The sequence below is a fragment of the Pelobates fuscus genome, chromosome 3, assembly GCF_036172605.1.
Source record: "Pelobates fuscus isolate aPelFus1 chromosome 3, aPelFus1.pri, whole genome shotgun sequence".
Taxonomy (NCBI): Eukaryota; Metazoa; Chordata; class Amphibia; order Anura; family Pelobatidae; genus Pelobates; species Pelobates fuscus.
The window spans coordinates 69,250,657-69,278,174 of record NC_086319.1 but is presented as its reverse complement, the minus strand read 5'-3'; the positions used below and the strand labels follow the sequence as shown (position 1 = coordinate 69,278,174).

Genomic DNA, 27,518 nt, shown 5'->3' with positions numbered 1-27,518 from the left:
ATGTGAGTTTATTACCTGTCAATGTTGATCAAATTTTTATCCATTGTTCGTACACTAATTTGTATTTTCTTAAGCCCCTAAACTTTTAGGAAATAGTATAAATAGTATTGAACAAAATCTTCTCAGAAATTTTATTTTTCCTCCAAACAAAGCTTAGTATGCCCTGACAATACATTTATACTCAGTAATATTACATAGTAATACCATATATATAGTATATATTTTTTCTGGTATTAACTAAACATACGGTAGTTAACATATTTATAAATTAGGTTTGCAGCAAATTATTTTATAGTTAACCCTGTACAATCAGCAGCATGCTTTAAGATACCTTCTAAGATATTTCTGAACTTGTCACTGGAACAGCTACTTTGAACCAAGATATATAGAGTGCAGAACTTAGAGCCTTTACACATTCTGTCCTCAATATCGCGCATTGGGATATTTGCTAATTGGTGCAAGAATTTACTCATCTGGCAATGTCTGCTCCCAAATCCCATTACATTCCCATTTGTCTATTATTGGTTTGCTCCATTAGTTATCTATACAAGCAAGAAATTGTTCCTTTCCCAAAGTGTGCATTTAACAAAACTCTGTCAGGCTGGAGTATTTCCCCCGTGATATGTTTACCCATAAATAGAAAAGTAGATGTACAATTTAAAGTTATCCAGTACAATTGTAGAGAACTATTGAAATTTTTTTTTTTTTAGAAATGTGATTTTTGTACTGATTTGCAGGCATAAGTTAAACAAAATATTGTGCATCACTATAGCAATAACAAAAGACACATACGTGTCTAAAGGTCATTTCAGTTTGATGGCTGACTAAACCACCTTAATTTATGACTGGGACATTTTTTGTGAACTTGCACCTACATTAAAATCTGATTTTTTTTAGAGAGTAATTTAGAAATGTATATATGATATACAGTACAGAGTATCCATCATCTGTGTGCTACATGTTTAGGGAATACTAGTAACAGAATCTTTTCTGAGACACACACTTTTCACAGTTTTTCTGGTAATGCCAATCCAATGCTACTAGGTACACCTAAAACTTACATGCCCTGCAAGCCTACTAAACAAGGCTGAAATTTCACTCAACAATGACTAGTGGAAATGCTCTCCCCTAGTGTATTTTACCTACAACAGTGGTTCTAAAGCGAGTCTTCAAAACACATCAACAGTCCAGGTTTTGTTGGTACCCTCACAGGAACAGAACTGAGAAATGGGATGATCCTGCACTGTTGGTGTTCCTCGAGACCTGAGTTGAGGACCACTGAAATTGAACACAATATATATTCAATCTGCTGTTATGTCTTTGAGATTGTCATATGTAGCCCCCTGTACTAAACAAACAACTCTATATGTTGCAAGTTGTAGTTAGTAATATGTGGGTTTTTTTCACAGCTCGAGATGTGGTCCACAGTTTGCACATTCGTGAACTGGCCAGTACTTCTGATTTCAGCTGGATTTCACAACTGAGATATTACTGGGAAGATAAAAACGTTGTTGTACGCATGGTCACCACAACAGTACTTTATGGATATGAATACTTGGGCAATTCAGGAAGACTTGTCCTCACTCCACTTACTGACCGTTGCTTCAGGTATATATTTTTCTAATGTGTAATATTTCAATTTGTGCAGGGTGAAAAATCTTGGTTCTTCGAAACACTTTGGCAGAAAAAAAAATTGGCATGTGCAAAATGTATTTCATGCCACTGTTCGGCAGCCAAATTTTGGTACCGAAATTTTATTTTTATGGCATTTTAGACAGCCAGAATAACAGGAAAAATGCTGACTATGTTGACATCAAAAACAGCTACAATATTGCCTGGCCTAATAGCTATGTTATACCAGGCAGTTTTGCTATGCTAATTCTGAGTTTCCAGAATTAGATTGTTATATATTTGGATTAGGAAAAATATATAAGAAGTGCGAGAACTTATGATGATTGATTGTAATCTTTTTCCCTTTTGGTATCTTGTATGAATGAAAAATGGGGAAGTTGAATCATTTCAAGTTCAAAATAGGGGTTCCAAAAATTAAAGTTAAATGCCAGGGGGTAATCGACAAACCATTCACCCCTTCCACCTTGACAAAAACAAATCTTTCACACACATCCAGTCTATAGCATCAGTAAACATGAAATTACTCTTTCTCCATGGGCGTCCACAGTGGGGGTCAAGGGGGGGACACTTGCCCCCCCCCCCTGGATTTTTCAGCCTGTTCTGCTATTTTTGGTGTGATTTAAAATTAACTGCAATACCGGCGCCGGCCAGTAGGTGAGAGACAGGAAGCTGCATCTATCCCTGCTTCTCTCTGCTGATTGAAACCGTAGGGGAGCAACATATGCAGCCAGAGACAGCCTACAAATCAGGTAAGTGAGGTATGGGGTGGGGGGGTTTAAAATAGCCTATAGATTAGGGAAGTGAGGGGTGGGGGGGCAGCCTATATATTAGGGGAGTATGGCATGAGGGGGCAGCCTATATATTAGGTGAGTATGGCATGGGGCAGCCTATATATTAGGGGAGTATGGCATGGGGGGGGCAGCAGCCTATAGATTAGGAGAGTGAGGCATGGGGGCAGCCTATAGATTAGGGGAGTGAGGCATGGGGCAGCCTATAGATTAGGGGAGTGAGGCATGGGGGCAGCCTATAGATTAGGGGAGTGAGGCATGGGGGCAGCCTATAGATTAGGGGAGTGGGGCATGGGGGGCAGCCTATAGATTAGGGGAGTGAGGCATGGGGGGATGCCTATAAATTAGGGGAGTGAGGCATGGGGCAGCATCCTATAGATTAGGGAGTGAGGCATGGGGGGACAGCCTATAGATTAGGGGAGTGAGGCATGGGGGGGAGCAGCAGCCTATGGATTAGGGGAGTGAGGCATGGGGGGGCAGCAGCCTATAGATTAGGGGAGTGATGCATGGGGGGGCAGCAGCCTATAGATTAGGGGAGTGAGGCATGGAGGGGCAGCCTATAGATTAGGGGAGTGAGGCTGAGGGGGGCAGCAGCCTATAGATTAGGGAAGGGTCTGCAAGGAGTAGAAAGGGACAGAAGGAGCACAAATGTAAGGGAGCAGAAAGAATCAGAAGGAGCACAAAGGTAAAGTTGAAGAAGGAGCAGAAAGGGACAGCAAGAAGCACAAAGCTAAAGTAGGAGAACGAGCAGAAAGGGACAGCAAGAAGCACAAAGCTAAAGTAGGAGAAGGAGCAGAAAGGGTCTGCAAGGAGCAGAAAGGAATCAGAATGATAAAGGAGCAGAAGGGCGCAAAATAAGCAGAAAGGAGCAGAAAGGTAAAGGAGCAGAAGGAGCCAAATATAGAAGACAGTGTCAGAAGAAAAAGAAGTCTGTCAAATGAAGGAGAAGAAAATGAGATTTGAGCAGGAAGGACAAATGAAGTGAACCCTCCCCTTTATACTGGACACCACATCATAAGGCACATCATGTTGCTGATTGGCTAGAGCGGTCAGCTGGCACTCTAAGCCAATCAGTAGCTCCCCATTCATAAAAAAGTAAAACAAATTTATAAACCGGGAACTAGCGATTGTCTTAGAGCGGCAACTGTCAACTCTAGCCAATCAGCGGCACCCATGCCTGACGTCAATCTGCACTTCCTGACACTCCGTTTCAGATGCCGAATATCACTGAGGGACATGGTGCTGGAGGAAGCCTTTGGGGTTAAACCATTTGAGAGCGGTTTAACCCCTTAAAGGAAAGAGCACCCAGGGGCTTCCTGGCATCATAGCATTTTCATTTAGATGAAGTTGTTATGGTGACCAGAATGTTCCTTTAATTTGCTTAAAGGAACACTATAGTGTCAGGAATACAAACATGTATTCCTGACACCATAGTTGTGAAAACGCTATTCACCCTGGCTTTATGTGATAACGACTATGCTCCTCCCCTTCATGACACTGTCAAAAAGGGGCCAAGCATAGCTGTCATTACAATTATGCCCCCCCCCCCCCCCCCCGGAAAAAATTCCTGCGGACGCCCATGTCTTTCTCCCCATTTTTTTATTAATACAAGATAGAAAAATTAAAACAATTACAATCAATCATTGTAAACAGAGTTCTCTCACTTCCTACTATTTTTTTTTAATAGATTAAAGTCAAATTTGGCTGCCATTGCATAACTATTAGGCTAAGCAATATTGTAGCAATTTTTGCATGTCAGTGTTGTCATAGGCAGCAATTTACCTACTATTCTGCTGTCTGAATGACACTTTGTAAAATTTGTCATTTCCTGAAATTTGGCTATCTGAACAGCACTGAACTAAATTGTATGGATCCTTTTTTTTTATTTTTTCCTGCCAAAGTATTTTGGAATAACAAAAATGTTTCCACTCAAGTCAACTGTAATTGTATCTATGTGATTGGGTGTGTGCATATTCGTGTCTGCTAGTGGATGTTGTGGTGTCTGGATAATGGTTTTGCAACAGGCATACGAGTTCGGATGGCATATCTTTATACTTATAGGAAAAGGAAAGTTGTCCAACATACCGCATAGGGATTTATGATAATTATAGGAATAAAATGCAAAGATAATAGAAAGATAATAGATAAAGATTTAAGATAGTTAAACACATACAGCTATGTAGATGCAGGGGGTATAATTGATATATACATGCATCATACAGCTCAAGTTAATTTTATTAAGAAGAATAAGCAAGGTCTTCCATTTTTCTGTACATTTGCTCTCTCCTATTCTCCGATGGGTTCATAAAAGAAAGATTGAGGCAAAATGCCTATTTTTATTCCAAAATGATTAATTGTGAATTACATTGCATCAAGACATCATAAACCCAACACAATCTTTGTAACTTTGCTAGAATTATAGTACATTCACTAATTGCCAAATATCTGAACAAATTGTATGATATTCAAGTACTCCCTGACCTTGGCCATAGAATTTTGCCTGCATCGTAGGTTTCCAAGTCTGTCTGGGTGTTACAAGCATCCTAAAATATGCATAGCCACTCTGTTTCATAGCAACCACAAAAAAGGAACTTTGTTTAATATAAATACCTTCCAAGGAACACATTTGCTTGTACAAAGTGAACATAATGATTCACCATAGGAACTTTAGAAAAATTCCCTCCTGCTAGATAACATTTTCTTTAATGTCTTTTGGTGTCTTGTTGAAATAATGTCATCCTGCCTTTTCCAGACAGCAATTAATGTAGCTATGTATACGAAGACAGCAAGTTTATGTGTGATTTGTTGTTTCTGGCAAAGTTAATACATTTAAAGTAGTTTCAAAATTACAAAACAAGAGTGATTCAAATACCACCTGCCTTTTATTGTTGAACAGCTATTTATTCACTATTTTTTTTTTAACATGGTACACTGTGACCTTTATATAAACAGGAATAAAAATGTTTGATGCCATTACAACATTAACCAATGGGTTATCTAAAAACAGATGTAAGAAAGATGAAAGACATACTGTATTTCTCAAAGTAGATACAACCTGTGGTTTTTGTTTTTGTTTATTCTTTATTTGTGGAATTTTTAAGCATTCGGGGGAGCGGGGGGAGGGGGGATACAGAATGAGTATACAACCTGTGTTTTAATTGGCAGGCGATAATGTTTTTTTGTTTTGTTTTTGTAAGCACATAAAGTTTGCTTTCTTCCATCCCAACCCATTTTCTTTGCTGTACATTACGGAAAGCAGTGAGTCTTTCAATACCCAACAACGAGGACAATTACAATTCTTTAGTTTCCCTGTCTTTGATAAGTCAAACGTTAGTTTGTACTACTTAAATCACTGCAATAGCTTATCCAATAAATACTACATTATTATTATTATTATTATTATTATTATTGGTATTGAAATAGCGCCAACTCTAAAGGCACTTTAGAATATTAAGTGAAATATAAACTCTGATAAACAGAAGCAAGAGGGAAAAGGAACATATATCGGAGGCTCTGAAACTGGAAGATAATAGGGATTCACCAAAAACCTATATGACGATAAACATAGAAGGGTATACTACAACAGTAGTAGCAAATATCCAGGAGCTTCCTAATTAAGTATTTTAGAGGAATATAGTATAAGATACAATACGCAACAATATGTATGGCAAAGGTGACTAAAATCCTGAAGGAGGGTATAGTCCCAGGATAAATGAAACCTCTTGCCGAATATTATACTTCCATAAGGATAGAAGGTATAATAGTCAAAAAGCAATAAGATGTTATATTATTGACTATTACCAAACAAATATATACAAGCAAAAAAACAGTATAGCGAACTGGATGCTAAAAGCAATAAAAATATCGCTATGAAAACAACTGAGAAGGCGAAAAAACTATTTATTTCAAAATATTGCTAAAAATAACCTTCTTCCCAGGCACGGATGGATGAGGATACTGTTCGTTAACCTGCCATCCAAACAGTGACCGCCGGTGAGGACGGCGTGCGTTCCGCAGTGCGTTCCACCTAGAGCCTCACTTTGGGGGAACAGCACTGCTTGCTAGATAGTGTCGGTATGCTGACTGGGATCCGGGGTGATTTCAAAGTCCTTCCAACAGTACCCTGGCTGGCTGTTTGCTTTGTGGACGTTTCTTTAGATCGTCTGACGCGTTTCGTAGGGGGTAGCCCTACTTCCTCAGAGACGTGTGGATAAACCTCCATATGGGGATGTTAATATACCCCTCAGTTGTTTGATTAATTTATCAGTGTTTATACAAAATCAATTAAATACATGAGATCTTGCGGAATACAATACATTTGATTATTACAGATCATCATTATAAACGAAAAACAGTGATAAAAAAATGGAATAAATTGCCATAATGATAAGAAATTGAATTATTAATGGAAATGGTATGCATTGATATAATGATTGATAAAAAGGCACCTCTTCTTATACAATAAACACGTTTGATGCAGAAAAGTTAATTTTGCTGAAGAAACCTCTCCTTACAATAAAAACTTTTTGGACCCTATTGAGTGACTAAAAAAACTGACTTTTGAATTTTGTTTTCAATATAATCATTAATAATTGACAGTGCAGTACATATAGATTAATTATGAACAGAAGTCTTTCCACAAGGGTGAATCAAAATACATTTAGTAGCTATTCTCCCTTGTGGAAAGCATATCAAAAATCATTTGAAACTGTATCAATGTTAAAATCTTGACTTGTAATAGTTTGTTTTCCATAAAGGTTACATTGTGTGTATATCTTATATTACTCGAACTGAATCAGCCTTATTCAAAATTATAAAACAACAATAAAAATAAAAATGTATATAATAATCTTATAATCTAGGAGGCCAATTATTTCAGGCATTGGATCTCTCACTGCCAACATGTCAGAATACGTGGACCACTATCTACAGGGTTTGGTCGTCTGCCTAAAATCATACTTAATGGATTCCACTCAAATTTTAAACATGCTTTCTGATTTTATATGGGAAGAAGACATGTTTTTAGTCACAGCCGATGTCACTTCACTTTACACTGTTATTGAACATCTACAAGGCTGTGAAGCTATACAATACTCTTTGGCAGTATACTCTGAATTAAAGAACGACCAAACAGATTTTTTTAGTCCAATGCATAGCTTTTATTTTAACGCATAACTATTTCTGGTCAGAAGGACATTTTTATCTACAGATAGAAGGCACCGCCATGGGGACACGTTTTGCGCCAAGTTATGCCAACCTATTTATGGGCAAGTGGGAAGATGAGTTTATATGGGACCACTGCCCATTTGGCGCAAAACTGTTCCTATGGCGGAGATACATAGATGACTGTTTTTTTATTTGGAAAGGTGACCTTGAGTCCCTAGAAGATTTTAAACTATATCTGAACAATAACCCATACCATCTAAATTTTACTTTTTCACAATCAAAAGAACAGATCGAATTTTTGGACCTCAATATATACATAGAAGAAAATTAGTTACACACCAAGACCTTCAAGAAAAATGTAGATTGTAATAGCTTCATCCACTTCAATAGCCACCATAGACCTGTATGGCTAAAGAACATCCCTCAAAACCAATTCAGAAGAATTAGAAGAAACTGCTCAAAGTCCGAAACATGTAGAGAACAGATGGAAGAGATGAAGAAGAGATTCATCACAAAAGGATATCCCACGACTCTCTTGGGAGAAGCCCTGGAGAAAACTCTTACCATTCCATGAGAAGACACATTACGTAATAGAATCAAGTCAACACAGTCATTCAACAATCCTCCAGCCTTCATCACAAAATATAGCAATCAGTCCCAGACCATACAGAAAATACTCAGAAAGCATTGGGGAGTTTTAAGGAGTGATCCAACTATAGCACAATTGGTTGAGGAGAAACCAAAGATCATTTTTACAAGGGCACCCAATCTCAAGTTAATGTTAGCCCCCACCACCAGATCAGAAAGAACTGAAGGAGAAGAAGGAGATATGAGAAGCTTCACGAGATGCCAAAAGTGTGCAGGATGTAAGAACAATCCCACGAATGAAATCATGAGCACAAAATGTATATCATTCAATGATTTGAAGGAATACAAAATAAGAACAAATATGAATTGTAACACCTCAGGAGTAATATATCTTATCACATGCCAATGCCAGAAACAATATGTCGGACGAACTAAAAGACCCCTAAAGACTAGAATTGCAGAACACATTCGGAATATTAGATTATAAAATTATTATATACATTTTTATTTTTATTGTTGTTTTATTATTTTGAATAAGGATGATTGAGTTCGAGTAATATAAAATATACACACAATGTAACCTTTATGGAAAACAAACTATTACAAGTCAAGATTTTAACATTGATACAGTTTCAAATGATTTTTGATATGCTTTCCACAAGGGAGAATAGCTACTAAATGTATTTTGATTCACCCTTGTGGAAAGACTTCTGTTCATAATTAATCTATATGTACTGCACTGTCAATTATTAATGATTATATTGAAAACAAAATTCAAAAGTCAGTTTTTTTAGTCACTCAATAGGGTCCAAAAAGTTTTTAAGGAGAGGTTTCTTCAGCAAAATTAACTTTTCTGCATCAAAAGTGGTTATAAGAAGAGGTGCCTTTGTATCAATCATTATATCAATGCATACCATTTACATTAATTAATCAATTTCTTATCATTATGGCAATTTATTCCATTTTTTTATCACTGTTTTTCGTTTAGAATGATGATCTGTAATAATCAAATATATTGTATTCCGCAAGATCTCATGTATTTAATTGATTTTGTAAAACACTGATAAATTAATCAAACAACTGAGGGGTATATTAACATCCCCATATGGAGGTTTATCCACACGTCTCTGAGGAAGTAGGGCTACCCCCTACGAAACGCGTCAGACGATCTAAAGAAACGTCCACAAAGTAAACAGCCAGCCAGGGTACTGTTGGAAGGACTTTGAAATCACCCCGGATCCCAGTCAGCATACCGACACTATCTAGCAAGCAGTGCTGTTCCCCCGAAGTGAGGCTCGAGGTGGAACGCACTGCGGAACGCACGCCGTCCTCACCGGCGGTCACTGTTTGGATGGCAGGTTAACGAACAGTATCGTCATCCATCCGTGCCTGGGAAGAAGGTTGTCCTTCATTTTTTACCCTTACTTGACTGGTATGAACATTGTGGACTATCTTTTTATTATATTTTATATTTTTAGCAATATTTTGAAATAAATAGTTTTTTCGCCGTCTCAGTTGTTTTCATAGCGATATTTTTATTGCTTTTAGCAACCAGTTCGCTATACTGTTTTTTTGCTTGTATATATTTGTTTGGAAATAGTCAATAATTAGAGATGTTGCAAACTGTCCGCCGAACCACCGAACAATAGCGCGTTCGCGGTGAAACGTACATATGCAATTTCCGGTCCACCCCCCATACGTCATCATTGAGTGAACTTTGGCCCGGAACCTCACAGTCAGCAGACACATTCCAGCCAATCAGCAGCAGACCCTCCCTCCCAGGAAGTGTCTGCTGACTGTGAGGTTCCGGGCCAAAGTTCACTCAATGATGACGTATAGGGGGCGGACCGGAAATTGCGTATGTTCGCTTCGCCGCGAACACGCTATTGTTCGCCGGCAAAATGTTCGTGAACGGTTTGGCGGACAGTTCGCGACACCACCATCAATAATATAACATCTTATTGCTTTTTGACTATTATACCTTCTATCCTTATGGAAGTATAATATTCAGCAAGAGGTTTCATTGATCCTGGGACTATACCCTCCTTCAGGATTTTAGTCACCTTTGCCATACATATTGTTGCGTATTGTATCTTATACTATATTCCTCTAAAATACTTAATTAGGAAGCTCCTGGATATTTGCTACTACTGTTGTAGTATACCCTTCTAAATTTAGAATATTAGTTTCTAATTCATATACTATTATAATTCATATATATATATATATATATATATATATATATCATGTCATATATATTACGATTATCACATGACTTGCCAGGTTAAAAAAAGGATAAATAAATTGTCCTTTTGGGGCAAATGAAATCCCCCCCAAAATTGTCAGTGTGTTTATGTTCAGTGTTGCTATAGCTAACTAGCAGCTAATCTACGATAGAAAATCCAGCAACGCAAGAGAATTATGCTATAACTAAACATTTTATCCAACATTCTCAGCGTGTGTTTCTGACGGTAATCACCTCTGGATTCCTATTGCAAAACCCTTTCTCATTCTACATCACTTTTAAACACTAATGTAGTTTAAAAGGGTCACTTGGGAGTAGAGGCAGAGGAAAGAAACTTTGAAGTTGAGTCAATATTAAAATCTAATGTTTATTTATTTTCTATTCCTTTAACACTAAAAACCCTCCAATGGTCATTTCAATAAAATAAGATTATGTCTCTAGTTATTGAAATACATTTTTTTAACTTCATATCTATTTCAGAACCTTAATGGGAGCACTTCAGCTCAATCTTGGTGGGGCTCCAGAAGGACCAGCTGGAACTGGGAAGACAGAAACCTGCAAAGACTTGGCTCGAGCAGTAGCTAAACAGGTCAGAAATTTATTTTTCACAGCCTAAGAGACATTTGGTTGTTTGAACTAATCGTTACTGTACTAATGCCTTTACTATACTAATGTTGTACTGTTTTTCAGTATTAGATGACATATAAAAATATAGTATTTAAGATTGATGATGGCCTAAATAAAAAATATAAAATAATCCAATATTCTTAGAGGCCTGACTGCTGGCACCAGGGGGATCCATGTAAGTGTCAAATTGTTTAAAGGAACACCATAGGGAAAGCATTGGATTGGCTGAATTCAGCAAGGAGGCCGGGCAAGGGTGGGCCAAGCATGGGCCAATCAGCACCTTCTCATAGAGATGTATTGAAACAATGCATTTCTATAAGAAAAGTTCAGCATCTTAATGAAGAGCAGTGCTGCACAGCCCCAGGAAGCACCTCCAGTGGCCATTTTAGGAGTGGCCACTGGAGATGTCCCGAGGGGGCAATGTAAACACTGCCTTTGCTCTGAAAAGACAGTATTCACATGAAAATGCCTGCAAGGAATGATTATACTCACCAGAACAACTACATTAAGCTCTCGTTATTCTGGTGACTATAGTGTCACTCTCAGCAGTGGGATGGTGTTATAGAACCCCTGGCACCATAACTGCCAAAGAATCTTATAATGGTTACTGTGCTTAGAATGCCCCTTTAACTTTGCACATATCTCTCTAATTGCTATTGTTCAAAAGGAGGATGAAACCCCAAGTTAAAGACATTTTCAATTTTACCATAAAAATAGGGAAAGGTAGTTCTTGATTTCAAAGTGGCAATCAGGTTTTGACTAGTCTGATTCTAGATCTAAGAGTAACTGTCACTTTGGCAGTAACAGAATAAAGTTTTCTTATGATAAATCTATATATGATGTTGACCATGCGGACACAACTTACAACTGATGCAAGGTCATAATGTCCCATGTCCTTAGTCTACCTGTGGCCCATGGCCACTCATAGGGAAAAGATTGCTATCGACTATAGTTGAGCAGAGCATCAGGAGGAAGATGGCAAGATTGATCATTTAGATGTGCCATTATGGTTAAAGTGATTTATAATTAACTTGCTGCATACTTCATCTCAGCAAATACTTCTAAATATTTTGCCAATGTGGGGGAAAAAAACTGTCACTGAAAGAAAAGTGTCAGTTTCTCTTTAGCCGAGTTATTAAACTGTATAAAGATTAAGTAAAGAGTTTTACAATAGACATCCCCTGTATTTTCATCATTTTCCAGAATGTTGTGACTGGGGAATTAAAGGGAAAGGGACGATTATGTTAATTGGAAGCAAGGCGAAGAAGTAAACCTGTTTCTCCCTGTATTATTCATCCTATTGTCTATTTAGAACAATGCATTTGCATTCCTTAACTAATAAGACAGATTATATGCTAGACCTTACAGATACATAATGTATCGAGAGAGCAGCTGTACAGTACCCTATTAGTTGTGGTTCCTTAAATTTTTGATTTTCAGACAGGTGATCGATGCATTTCTTTTTGACATTCTATGGAAGCCTCGTGTCTGTCAGAGATAAGCAGGACACTTCTCCCATAATTAATTTGATTATAATAAATATACGCAAATAATAAATTAATTTATTGCGCTCTTTCATTATTCTTCCCCCACCTCCCAGCTTTTACTTCAGGATGACAGCAATGCATTCCATGTGTCAATTCTATTGAAAAGTGACAAGTCTAAGCACAAGACAGATAAATATAATAGATAAAGTAAATCACATTATTCCCTTTGTCTTATAACTGAAGATAACATATTGACAGATAAGGTGTTAACTGAAGGGTGTCAGTGTGTTTGGAAAATTTTTAATTAATGGAAAAATTTCAATTATGCACATTTTTTTACATATCTATTTTTTTTTCTCATAACATGGTTCTGGAAAACGTTATTCAGAAGTAATGACTGTGTTCACTAAAGATATTTAACCCATTAAGGATACATGATGGAAATTTTCCATTATGCTGACCTTTTACTTCTAAACCTGTGTCCTTAAAGGGTTAAGTGATAAAACATACACAAACCATTCTACCTCTGCATTCAGACAAATACAAAAGTAAAAGTTCAATATTCTTCAGTTGCTATCCTTATACTGCTGGATAAAATAAACAAAACAAATTCTATATATGACAAACTTATATTCAGACAGGTTTAGATATAATGTGCAGTATCTCACAAAAGTGAGTACACCCCTCACATTTTTGTAAATATTTTATTATATCTTTTCATGTGACAACACTGAAGGAATGACATTCTGCTAAAATGTAAAGTAGTAAGTGTACAGCCTGTATAAAGGTGTAAATTTGCTCTCCCCTCAAAATAACTCAACACACAACCATTAATGTCTAAACCGTTGGCAACAAAAGTAAGTACACCCCTAAGTGGAAATGTCCAAATTGGGCCCAATTAGCTATTTTCCCTCCCCGGCGTCATGTGACACGTTAGTGTTACATGGTTACATAGTTACATAGCTGAAAAGAGACTTGCATCCATCAAGTTCAGCCTTCCTGAAGGTCTCAGGTGTGAATGGGGAGTAGGTGTGTTAAATTTGGTGTTATCGCTCTCACACTCTCTCATACTGGTCACTGGAATTCAACATGGCACCTCATGGCAAATAACTCTCTGAGGATCTGAAAAAAAGAATTGGTGCTCTACATAAAAATGGCCTAGGCTATAAGAAGATTGCCAAGACCCTGAAACTGAGCTGCAGCATGGTGGGCAAGACAATACAGTGGTTTCACAGGACAGGTTCCACTCTCAGAACAGGCCTCGCCATGGTCGACTAAAGAAGTTGAGTGCACGTGCTCAGCGTCATATCCAGAGGTTGTCTTTGGGAAATAGTGAGTGTTGCCAACATTGCTGCAGAGGTTGAAGGGATGGGGGTTCAGCCTGTCAGTGCTCAGACCATATGCCGCACACCACATCAACTTGGTCTGCATGGCTGTCATCCCAGAAGGAAGCCTCTTCTAAAGATGATGCACAAGAAAGCCAGCAAACAGCTTGCTGAAGAAAAGCAGACTAAAGACATGGATTACCGATGAGACCAAGATAAACTTATTTTGTTCAAATGGTGTCAAGCATGTGTGGCAGCAACCAGGTTAGGAGTACAAAGACAAGTGTGTCTTGCTTACAGTCAAGCATGGTGGTGGGAGTGTCATGGCCTGGACCTGCATGAGTGGTGCCGGCACTGGGGAGCTACAGTTCATTGAGGGAACCATGAATGCCAACATGTGACATGAAGCAGAGCATGATCCCCTCCCTTCAGAGACTGGGCAGCAGGGCAATATCCCATCATGATAACGACCCCAAGCACACCTCCAAGATGACTACTGCCTTGCTAAAGAAGCTGAAAGTAAAGGTGATGGACTGGCCAAGCATGCCAAGACCTAAACCTTATTGGGCATCTGTGGGGCATCTTCAAACAGAAGGTGGGGGAGCGCAAGGTCTCTAACACCCACAGATCCGTGATGTTGTCACGGAGGAGTGAAAGACGACTCCAATGACAACCTGTGAAGCTCTGGTGAACTCCATGCCCATAAGGGTTAAGGCAGTGCTGGAAAATAATGGTGCCCACACAAAATATTGACACTTTGGGCCCAATTTGGACGTTTCCATTTAGGGATGTACTCACTTTTGTTGCCAACGGTTTAGACATTAATGGCTGTGTTGAGTTATTTTGAGGGGAGAGCAAATTTAAACTGCTATACAGGCTGTACACTTACTACTTTACATAGTAGCAGAGTGTAATTTCTTCAGTGTTGTCACATGAAAAGATATAATAAAATATTTGCAAAAATGTGAGGAGTGTAGTCACTTTTGTGAGATACTGTATATGCTGGCTGGTTAACTTACCAGCAAAATATACATTTACATGTAGGTCAAGCATGTCAAACTCGTGGCCCACGGGCCGCTTGCGGCCCACCATGAATATTTTTGTGTCCCGGCGAGCCGCGAGTTTACCATGCTTACTAAGGCAGAGGAGGCACCTGATCTCCCCACATTGCAGATGCCTACTCTGCTAAAATTACACGGCCGGAGAGGAGAGGTCCCTGGTGGCAGCGAGGGAGCTCAGTTATCTTGCTCCTCACTGCTCCCTCGGGCGTGCCCTCTGTAGTGATGCCGGGTGCTGGAATATGACGTCATTCCAGCACTACTAAACTGCGCGCGTGAGGGAGCAGGAAGACTGAGCTCCAGAGAAAAGATCAGGGAGAGGTCCCACACCAGCTCCCAAAGGTAGGGAGTAAAAAATAAAATTATGTGAGTGTGTGCAAGAATGTGTAAATGTGTGTGTGTGTGTGTCTGTCTGTCAGTGTGTGTGTGTATGTCTGAAAGTGTGTGTGGGTGTATCTGTCAGTGTGTGTGCATCTGTCAGAGTGTGTGTGTCTGTCAGAGAGTGTGTGTGTGTCTGTCAGTGTGTGTGTGTCTGTCAGAGTGTGTTTGTGTGTCTGTCAGAGAGTGTGTGTCTGTCAGAGAGTGTGTGTCTGTCAATGTGTGTGTGTGTGTGTCTGTCAATGTGTGTGTGTGTGTTTCTGTCAGTCAGTGTGTGTTTGTCAGTGTGTGTGTGTCTGTCAGAGAGTGTGTGTGTGTGTCTGTCAGAGTGTGTGTGTGTGTGTGTGTGCCTGTCAGTGTGTGTGTGCGCGTCAGTGTGTGTCTTTCAGAGAGTGTGTGTGTGTTTCTATCAGTGAGTGTGTGTGTGTCTGTCAGTGTGTGTTGGTCAGTGTAGTGGAGGACTTGGAGGTGCACAGAGACACACAACGCCATGTCACATTCTGACGTGACATCAACGTGCTCCACCTTCACAGGTTTTCAAGGAGTAACGGGAGGATCCGTTTGGCACAGGATGCAGACGGCGCCATTGGGGGTATACCAGAGACTGGACTCCTGAGTTGCATATTGTCAATGTGAGTGGAGTCTGCTTGTTGGCTAATATTGCTTTTTTTGTTTTTTTTTAACAAGGGCTGGGGTTTAGTATAGAGGGGTGTTGGTATTTAGTATAGAGGGGAGTACTGGGATTTAGTATAGAGGGGGGTGCTGGTATGTAGTATCTAGGGGGGACTGGAATTTAGTATAGAGGGGGGACTGAGATTTAGTACGGGGGGTACTGGGGTTTAGTAGGGGGGATGCTGTTTTTTTGTACTGTACTTTTCAAAACAAACCTACGTTTCTATGACAATTTAAGGTGTTTTTTCTTTTTTGCGACCCACATTAACTTAAACCTTGTTTATGTGGCCCATGCTAGCCTTGGAGTTTAACATGCTTGATTTAGGTAAACAGCAGCCAGAAACTAGCAACAGCTGATGGGAGTTGCCATTTTGCTATTTAGCATATTAGCCACTTGCAACTGAAGACTAGAAACACATCACTTACAGTAAAAAGTGAGCATTTTCCATTTTACATACTTTGAGAATTGCATGATGTTTTTTTCCACATATCAGCCTGTGATTTATATTCATACCCTGAGTAGGTTACTCATGATTCACATCCAATAGCAAAGTGGATATTACTTAAAAAGTTTAGTCACATTTTTATTCTCACTTTACTCATGGATTATTTGTATGATCTGACAATGGTGATGGCTTGATTAGTGCTCGAAATTACTGTGCATGCCGACAGCCATTTTAATAATTTTGTCATTCACTCCTGCATCAAATGGATGGAGGCCTCAAGTTGCAATAGAGTAGAGATGTCGCGAACATAACATTTTCCGTTCGTGAACGGCGAACGCGAATTTCCGCAAATGTTCGCGAACGGGCAAACCAGGTGAACCACCATAGACTTCAATAGGAAGGCAAATTTTAAAACCCACATGGACTATTTCTGCCCACAATAGTGATGGAAAAGTTGTTTCAAGGGGACTAACACCTGGACTGTGGCATGCCGGAGGGGGATCCATGGCAAAACTCCCATGAAAAATTACATAGTTGATGCAGAGAGGTTTTAATCCATAAAGGGCATAAATCACCTAACATTCCTAAATTGTTTGGAATAACGTGCTTTAAAACATCAGGTATGATGTTGTATCGATCAGGTAGTGTAAGGGCTACGCCCGCTTCACAGTGACAGACCAAACTCCCCGTTTAATGCACCGCAAACAACCGCAAACAGTCCATTTGCACAACCGCAAACTCCCCATTTGCACAAGGTTGGATACCAAGCTAGTCATGTCCCGTTCCTTGTCCTCACTGATGTCATTGAAGGTCTCTTCCGCCACCCAGCCATGTACAACACCGAGGGTCCCCGAAAGGTAACAACAAGCCCCCTGGGACGCCTGCTGTGTTTGGTCTTCCACCTCCTCTGACTCCTCTTCTTCAGACTCCTCTCTCTGCATTGCCTCTCTCTGCATTATTATAAGGTGTGTTAAGTAGTACTATACCAGTACTGATAGTAGTACTATCAGTTTAATCACTGATACGTCCCCTATCAGGGGACGTGTCTATGGCATCAATTTTAGGAACCGGTAGATGGAAAAAGATGCTTGGTCGGTCCTCCTACTTCAAATTTGGGGCACTGCGCGTGTAATCTAATGTGCCACCAGATAGGAGTGGTGTGTTAAGTAGTACTATTCTTATCAGTTTAATCCCTGTTACGTCCCCTATCAGGGGACTTGTATATGGCATTGATTTTAGGAACTGGGAGATGGAAAAAGATGCTTGGTCGGTCCTCCTACTTCAAATTTGGGGCACTGCGCGTGCAATCTAATGTGCCACCAGATAGGAGTGGTGTGTTAAGTAGTACAATTCTTATCAGTTTAATCCCTGTTACGTCCCCCTCATCAGGCCTTTTTTTTAGTCGAATGTATCGCCCACTGTCAGTCCCTTTGGGATCCATCCCTCATTCATCTTAATAAAGGTGAGGTAATCTAGACTTTTTTGACCTATGCGACTTCTCTTCTCAGTGACAATACCTCCTGCTGCACTGAAGGTCCTTTCTGACAGGACACTTGAAGCAGGGCAGGCCAGAAGTTCTATCGCAAATTGGGATAGCTCAGGCCACAGGTCAAGCCTGCACACCCAGTAGTCAAGGGGTTCATCGCTCCTCAGAGTGTCGATATCTGCAGTTAAGGCGAGGTAGTCTGCTACCTGTCGGTCGAGTCGTTCTCTGAGGGTGGACCCCGAAGGGCTGTGGCGATGCGTAGGACTTAAAAAGCTCTGCATGTCCTCCATCAACAACACGTCTGTAAAGCGTCCTGTCCTTGCTGGCGTGGTCGTGGGAGGATTACTTTCACCTCTTCCCCTGTTAGATTCCCATTGTGCTGTGACATCAACCTTATACACTGTGTAAAGCATACTTTTTAATTGATTTTGGAACTGCTGCATCCTTTCCGACTTGCCATAATTCGGTAACATTTCAGGCACTTTCTGCTTATACCGGGGGTCTAGTAGCGTGGACACCCAGTACAGGTCGTTCTCCTTCAGCCTTTTTATACGAGGGTCCCTCAACAGGCACGACAGCATGAAAGACCACATTTGCACAAGGTTGGATGCCGAGCTATTCATGTCCCGTTCCTCATCCTCAGTGATCTCACTGAAGGTATGTTCTTCCCCCCAGCCACGTACAACACCACAGGTACCAGATAGGTGACAACGAGCACCCTGGGATGCCTGTTGTGGTTAGTCTTCCTCCTCCTCCTCAAAGCCACATTCCTCCTCTGACTCCTCTTCCTCACAATCCTCTTCCAGCGTTGCCGCAGGTCCAGCAAGCGATGCTGATAAGGCTGTTTCTTCTTCTTCCTCTTCACGCTCATCTATGGCCTGATCCAGCACTCTTCGCAGGGCACGCTCCAGGAAGAAAACAAATGGTATGATGTCGCTGATGGTGCCTTCGGTGCGACTGACTAGGTTTGTCACCTCCTCAAAAGGACGCATGAGCCTACAGGCGTTGCGCATGAGCGTCCAGTAATGTTGCAAAAAAATTCCCAGCTCCGCAGAGGCTGTCCTAGCACCCCGGTCATACAAATAGTCGTTAACGTCTTTTTCTTGTTGGAGCAGGCAGTGGAACATTAGGAGTGTTGAATTCCAACGTGTCGGGCTGTCGCAAATCAAGCGCCTCACTGGCATGTTGTTTCATGGCTGGATATCTGAAAAGTGCGCCATGGTAAGAACGCCTGAAATGGCCACTCACCTTCCTGGCCTGCTTCAGGATGTCCTGTAAGCCTGGGTACTTATGCACTTATGTACTTATGCACAAAGCGTTGTACGATCAGATTACACACATGTGTAATGTGTCAACTTGCCCAAATTCAATGCCGCCAACGAATTTCTTCCGTTGTCACAAACTACTTTGCCGATCTCCAGTTGGTGCGGAGTCAGCCAATGATCCACTTGTGCGTTCAGGGCGGACAGGAGTGCTGGTCCGGTGTGACTCTCTGCTTTCAGGCAAGTCAAACCCAAGACGGCGTGACACTGCGGTATCCGGGATGTGGAATAGTACCTGGGGAGCTGGAGGGTGCCGTTAATGTGGAGCAAGACGCAGCAGCAGAAGAGGACTCAGCCGAGGAGGTTATGGAAGAGGATGGAGTAGGAGGAGTAGAGGAGGTGGCAGCAGGCCTGCCTGCAAGTTGTGGCGGTGTCACCAACTCCTCTGCAGAGCCACGCAATCCATGCTTGGCAGCCGTCAGCAGGTTTACCCAATGCGCAGTGTAGGTGATATACCTGCCCTGACCATGCTTTGCAGACCAGACCAGATGGACCATTGCCCCAACACTGTGTGCCAGACATGCCATTACTTCCTTTTGCACAATCGAGTACAGGTTGGGGATTGCCTTTTGTGTAAAGAAATTTTGGCCGGGTACCTTCCACTGCGGTGTCCCAATAGCTACAAATGTTTTGAATGCCTGAGACTCCACCAGCTTGTATGGTAAAAGCTGGCGGGCTAAGAGTTCAGACAAGCCAGCTGTCAGATGCCGGGCAAGGGGGTGACTTTGTGACATTGCCTCTTACGCTCAAACATGTCCTTGACAGACACCTGACTGTGGGCAGATGAACAGGAACTGCTCAAGGCGAGAGACGGAGTGGCGGATGGTTGAGAGGGGGCAAGGAGGACAGCAGTGGTTGACGTGGCTGAAGATGCTGGACCAGGAGGAGGATGGCGGCTTTGAGTTTGTGTGCTGCTTGTACTCATGTGTTGATCCCATAGGTGTTTGTGATGTGCGATCATGTGCCTTCGCAAAGCAGTTGTACCTAGGTGGGTGTTGGACTTCCCACGACTCAGTTTCTTTTGGCACAGGTTGCAAATGGCATCGCTGTTGTCAGAGGCAGTCACACAAAAAAATGCCACACTGCTGAGCTCTGCAATGACGGCATTCTGGTGGTGGCAACAGCATGCGTTGATTGGCGTGCTGTCTGGCTGACCCCGGGTGCCGATGCATGCTGTCTGACTGTGCCACTAGCTCCTTGCGACGACCACTCCCTGCTTCCAACTCGTCTCCTCCTCCTCTCTGTCTCCCCATCTGAACTTTCCCCCTGATCTTCTTCTCTTCTAGCGGGCACCCACGTGACATCCATGGACGCATTGTCATCATCAACCGCTTCACTTGTATCTGACAACTCAGCAAAGGAAGCAGCAGCGGGTACAACATCATCATCATCACACCGTATGTCCATGTGTGTAATGCTGCCTGACTGTGATATATCCCTGTTATCTACATCATCTGGCAATAATGGTTGCGCATCACTCATTTCTTCCAACTGATGTGTAAATAACTCCTCTGACAGATCAAGTGAAGCGGCTGTGGTGCTAGTGTTGGTGGTGGCGGCAGGCAGGCGAGTGGTAACTTGAGAGGTGCCCGAAGCTAAGCTGGAGGAGGTTCCGAGCGGAAGCTGTTGAAGATTGGGTGTCCTGTGTTAGCCAGTCAACTATGTCCTCAGAATTTTTCGAGTTCAGGGTACGTGGCCTCTGAACACTGGGCATTATTCTAGGGCCAAAGGGAATCACAGCACCACGACCATGATGGCCACTGCGGGGTGGCCTGCCTCTGCCTGTCATTTTTTTTTCGATTAGTGGTACTATGCGTGCAAGCTACTGTGACAACAGATATGAGTGGCACTGTGCACTGGCAGAAGTTGGCAGAGTAGATGCTGTAGGCCTGTCACACACGCTTGCAGACAACTAACTGTTATTCAATCTATTACAGTCAAAAATTTATTTATTTTTAAAATGTACACTACTGTTACACCAGATATGAGTTGCACTGGTGTGACACTGTGCCCTGGCAGGCCCTAAAACGTACACGTGTGAAGGAAACTGACTGCTATTATTTCACAGTGAAAAAAGTGTTTTGTTTTTTTAAATGTACACTACTGTTACACCAGATATGAGTTGCACTGGTGTGACACTGTGCCCTGGCAGGCCCTAAAACGTACACGTGTGAAGGAAACTGACTGCTATTATTTCACAGTCAAATTTCTAGTTTTTTTTTTTTAATGTACACTACTGTTACACCAGATATGAGTTGCACTGGTGTGCTCTGGCAGGCCCTGAAATGCACACGTGTGAAGGAAACTGACTGCTATTATATTACAGTCAAAAAAGTTGTTTTTTTTTTAAATGCAAGCTATTGTGACACCAGATATGAGTGCAGCTTCCGGGGGGGGGGAGGGGAGGGGGGAGAAGCGGTCGATCTCCCGGCCTGGAGCTCTCATCGTGTCTGCACCTCATATTTACAGCCCTGTTCCCCCCCCCCCCCTCTGGACCGGTGGGGGTTATCCCGGTCCCCACCAGGGAAAGGCTAAAGTAACCCACAAGGCTAAATGGCCACTACTCACCCTGTCAAAACGAGCCATCGTGTCACAGCTAAGATGCCCGCCGCTGTCCCCCACCCCTGAGACTGCTCACTGTTTAATAGACATGCCCCTACTCGCGGTATAGCGGGGTCGGTTATTATGGATTTTTATTTTACCTTTTTTGGGGCTGAAAAAAGAAGATTTTAGAAGAAAGAAAACATCGAATGGTAAGTGTATTTTTATTTTTAAAGGTACTTAGTTAAATGGTCCCCCCTCATTATTTTTAGGGTGATGGGGGTAGGTAGGAGTTTATTTTTTTTGGGGGGGGGGTAACTAGGGGTTTGGGGAACCCTAGTCACCTGGGGGAGTGGGGTTAAATTTTCATTTAGGGCCCCCACCCACCACTCAGGGGTGGGAGCCAGGGCGGAGGACATTAGGTCTCCCCCCTTATTCTTGTTTAGGGCCCCCACCCACAGCTCAGAGGTGGGGGCCAGGGGGTGGACAATAGGTCCCCCATTTGTATTTAGGGCCCCCACCCATTTGTATTTAGGGCTCAGGGGTGGGGGCCAGGGGGGAGGACATTTAGGGCCCCCACACAGGTTACTGGCTATGGGAGGATAATGTATAATAAACACAGGTTACGGGCTATGGGGGATAATGTATAATAAACACAGGTTACTGGCTATGGTGGGATAATGTATAATAAACACAGGTTACTGGTTGTGGGGGATAATGTATAATAAACACAGGTTACTGGTTGTGGGGGATAATGTATAATAAACACAGGTTACTGGCTATGGGGGAGATAATGTATAATAAGCACAGGTTACTGGCTATGGGAGGGATAATGTATAATAAACACAGGTTACTGGCTATGGGGGGATAATGTATAATAAACACAGGTTACTGGCTATGGGGGATAATGTATAATAAACACAGGTTACTGGCTATGGAGGATAATGTATAATAAACACAAAAAAAAATGAATGCCACTTCAGAATTAATCTAAATTGTATGCTGTCTAGGAGGTGGGAGGGTCTGGGAGAGAGGGTCTGCTGCTGATTGGCTGGAATGTGTCTGCTGACTGTGAGGTACAGGGTCAAAGTTTACTCAATGATGACGAATAGGGGGCGGACCGAACATCGCATATGTTCGCCATCAGTGGCGAACGCGAACACGATATGTTCGCCAGGAACTATTCGCCAGTGAATCGTTCGGGACATCACTAGTCGGGCAATGAGTGAGGCCTAGAAAAGGCCTTAAATAGGTTCAAAAGAGTTCCCATTGGTCCAAGCCATTTCTGAGACCTCACAGCCTGGGGTCGCCTAGATGACGCGGTACCTTTAAGGGTGTGACGTCACATCATCAACTTTTATTTATAGGGGCTGCAGTTCGGCCCGCAAACCAGCAGAGAGAGACATTTGTGGTACTGAAGGTAGATACAATCCTATTCAGGCCGCACAGTCCCTCTGAGCTGTGGGTGGGGGCCCTAAACAAGAATAAGGGGGGAGACCTAATGTCCTCCCGCCTGTCCCCCACCCCTGAGACTGCTCACTGTTTAATAGACATGCCCCTACTCGCGGTATAGCGGGGTCGGTTATTATGGATTTTTATTTGACCTTTTTTGGGGCTCAAAAAAGAAGATTTTAGAAGAAAGAAAACATCGAATGGTAAGTGTATTTTTATTTTTAAAGGTACTTAGTTAAATGGTTCCCCTCATTATTTTTAGGGTGAGGGGGGTAGGTAGGAGTTTATTTTTTGGGGGGAGGGGGTAACTAGGGGTTTGGGGAACCCTAGTCACCTGGGGGGAGGGGGGTTAAATGTTCATTTAGGGCCCCCACCCACCTACAGCTCAGGGGTGGGGGCCAGGGGGGAGGACATTAGGTCTCCCCCCTTATTCTTGTTTAGGGCCCCCACCCACAGCTCAGAGGTGGGGGCCAGGGGGGAGGACAATAGGTCCCCCATTTGTATTTAGGGCCCCCACCTGCCGCTCAGGGGTGGGGGCAAGGGGGTGGACATTAGGTCCCCCCCATTTGTATTTAGGGCCCCCACCCGCCGCTCAGGGGTGGGGGCCAGGGGGGAGGACAATAGGTTTCCCCCCCTTATTTTTGTTTAGTGCCCCCACCCACCGCTCAGGGGTGGGGGCCAGGGGGAGGACAATAGGTCCCCCCCTTATTCTTGTTTAGGCCCCCACCCACCACTCAGGGGTGGGGACCAGGGGGGAGGACATTAGGTCACCCCCTTATTCTTGTTTAGGGTCCCCACCCACCGCTCAAGGGTGGGGCCAGGGGGGAGGACATTGGGTCCCCCCCATTTGTATTTAGGGCCCCCACCCGTCGCTCAGGGGTGGGGGCCAGGGGGGTGGACATTAGGTCAGGCTGCTCACTGTTTAATAGACATGCCCGCGAGTAGGGGCACAATTTACTAATACTAAGTAAGTTTTACTTAGTATTAGTAAATTTGGCTGAAAGACCAATTTAGGTCTTTCAGCCTTTTGGTAGATAATACCGTGGAAATTAGGGAGTTATCTACCAAGCAGCTGCAACAAAAGTCCCGAAAAGTCCAGAAATGCGGGAGGGATAATGTATAATAAACACAGGTTACTGGCTATGGGAGGATAATGTATGATAAACACAGGTTACTGGCTCTGGGAGGGATAATGTATAATAAACACAGGTTACTGGCTATGGGGGGATAATGTATAATAAACATATTTTACTGCTATGGAGGGATAATGTATAATAAACACAGGTTACTGGCTATGGGAGGATAATGTATAATAAACACAGGTTACTGGCTATGGGGGGATAATGTATAATAAACACAGGTTACTGGCTATGGGGGGATAATGTATAATAAACACAGGTTACTGGTTGTGGGGGATACTGTATAATAAACACAGGTTACTGGCTATGGGGGAGATAATGTATAATAAGCACAGGTTACTGGCTATGGGGGGGATAATGTATAATAAACACAGGTTACTGGCTATGGGGGGATAATGTATAATAAACACAGGTTACTGGCTATGGGGGAGATAATGTCTAATAAGCACAGGTTACTGGCTATGGGGGGGATAATGTATAATAAACACAGGTTACTGGCTATGAGGGGGATAATGTATAATAAACACAGGTTACTGGCTATGGGGGATAATGTATAATAAACACAGGTTACTGGCTATGGGGGGATAATGTATAATAAACACAGGTTACTGGCTATGGGGGTAATGTATAATAAACACAGGTTACTGGCTATGGAGGATAATGTATAATAAACACACAAAAAAATGAATGCAGCTTCAGAATTAATCTAAATTGTATGCTGTCTAGGAGATGGGAGGGTCTGGGAGGGAGGGTCTGCTGCTGATTGGCTGGAATGTGTCTGCTGACTGTGAGGTACAGGGTCAAAGTTTACTCAATGATGACGAATAGGGGGCGGACCGAACATCGCATATGTTCGCCATCAGTGGCGAATGCGAACATGATATGTTCGCCAGGAACTATTCGCCAGTGAATCGTTCGGGACATCCCTAGTCAGGATACCATAAAATCATGAGTCAAATGTGAAGCCGGGTCAGGATAACAGAAACCACAAGTCAAAAACAAGCCGAGGTCAATATCAGGACTATAACAAGAGAGATTTACTATTAGCACTAATGTTTATTAGGACAGAAACCACGGTAGGGCAATGAGTGAGGCCTAGAAAAGGCCTTAAATAGGTTCAAAAGAGTTCCCATTGGTCCAAGCCATTTCTGAGACCTCACAGCCTGGGGTCGCCTAGATGACGTGGTACCTTTAAGGGTGTGACGTCACATCATCAACTTTTATTTATAGGGGCTGCAGTTCGGCCCGCAAACCAGCAGAGAGAGACATTTGTGGGACTGAAGGTAGATATAATCCTATTCAGGCCGCACAGCCCCATGGAGTGTTCGGGCTGCGCGGCCTGAGGACTGCAGTAATGCCCCTCGTCGCCCAAGTAGAGAAGCGGCGCAGGTGCAAGGCACAGGAAAGTTCATGACAAGCTGTTGACTCATCACATGCTAAAAGCTAGTGATCTGTGTACCTTTTTCTTTTTTTCTTCTGATATATACCATGGCTGCTTTGCATGAAGTCAAACCAGGTAATGTCCATTTTTATTTCCACACTTTGGCCAAAATATTGCCCAGCACCATACGTGTAAGTTAGATGGAATGTCCTGCAATGGAGCAAAAGGAGAGCTCAGCTCAAAACTTTATTTTAGGTTTAAATGTTTTCTAAGCACCATCAGAAATAGTCATAACAAAGATTATATAGGCGTCTGCTTGAGTTGTGTCCTTTTTGGAACTGTCACATATGTACATTTGGGGATACCTCCCACTTGGATAACAACATCCTTATCCTTCCATCTGCTTTTATTAAAGATCATTTTGCCATTACATATCTTATTAGTAATTTATAGCACTTTCATTTGTTATATACATCTCTTTCCATTCCCCCAATGTACAGAGTATTTAATGGATGCATGTAATTTATGAACCTATAATTTGTCTCTGCTTCTCTGACACCTTTTATAAGACCTTGATCTCCTGCCGCTTCTATTGTGTTTCTGTTAGTTTAGTATTTCTCTTTGTAATATCCTCAAGAGAAAAGAACAACCACACTGTATATTTTATTTTTTTCATATGGATATAAATGTAATTTATTTTAATGTGTGCAGAAACGACAAGAAAGAGTGAATCTATACATTTTTAAAATTGCTTTTGAGAAATAAAAAAATAAATAAATGCACTAGGGAAAATGTACTGAAGGGGGTGTGAATAGATATTTAGCTTTTCTGCTGATTTTCAATAGCAATTTTACCAGTTAGCGAGATTCGCATGTACACTAATATCACCAAAACAATATGTGCCTTATATTTCAAGGAGTTGAAAAAAGCATTATATAAATGATAGTATCTTGTTATGAATATAAAAAGGCAAGAACATATTTTTAAAAAAAAAATTTTTGCTTTGCAGATGGAATTAATAGTTTCTGAATATGTTTCTGCTTTTGTTTCTTCCCTCTCAAACTTCCCTATCGAGGTTAGATTTGGATGAATAACAGGACACTAACATTAACACTATCAAATTTTAGTTGTCAGTGACATTATTGTGAGTCAAACAATTCTGAAATAGTTGAGCTACAAACATGGCCAGACTGGGGATACAAAGCAGCATTAGAAAAAAATCTATGCCAGCCCCAAAAGTCATTGTGCCACGTATTATATATATGTATACTACTAGAATAGAATGGCACAACAATATAAACACCTAAGTGTTACCACCATAAACAGACTATGAACCATAAATGCATGGAGCAACCTACAAGGAGCTCTGATACAATGAATCCCCAAAATAGCAACAACAAAAAACCCACAAAATATTAGGTGCGCAAAGAGTATATAAAATGTAGGTGAACGAAAAGTAGCAATCAGAGTATAAAAATATCCCAGAAACATACACACTAAAACATATTAGTGAGGAAGAGACTGTAACAGTTAAAATAAAAACCACACTGTGATAAAACAGGAGATCTTAAGTGGCAAAACAACCATATATACTTTTACTCTACCATCTAAAATACATAAAAACAAACACAGACCGAGTGCAATATAGTCAAAATAAAATATAATCTGTTATGCTCTGTAAGAAATGAACTCACAATTGTTGAGTGGTTATAGTACCACTCCGGACTATCAGGCACAGGGAGGATCAGATTCTTGGGCTTGTTGGATCCAAACGTGGGAAATCAA

At 41.8% G+C, this 27,518-nt stretch overlaps 1 protein-coding gene across 1 annotated transcript in view; it reads left to right on the top strand.

The window, feature by feature from the left end:
• The window catches only part of LOC134601623 (dynein axonemal heavy chain 3-like), an 875,684-nt gene that overhangs the window by 365,361 nt on the left and 482,805 nt on the right, over positions 1 to 27,518 (top strand). Inside the window, exons 27-28 of the mRNA XM_063446141.1 lie at positions 1,410 to 1,608; positions 10,900 to 11,008. Of these exons, the coding sequence (XP_063302211.1) occupies positions 1,410 to 1,608; positions 10,900 to 11,008 (308 nt within the window). The remainder of the gene's footprint in view (positions 1 to 1,409; positions 1,609 to 10,899; positions 11,009 to 27,518) is intronic.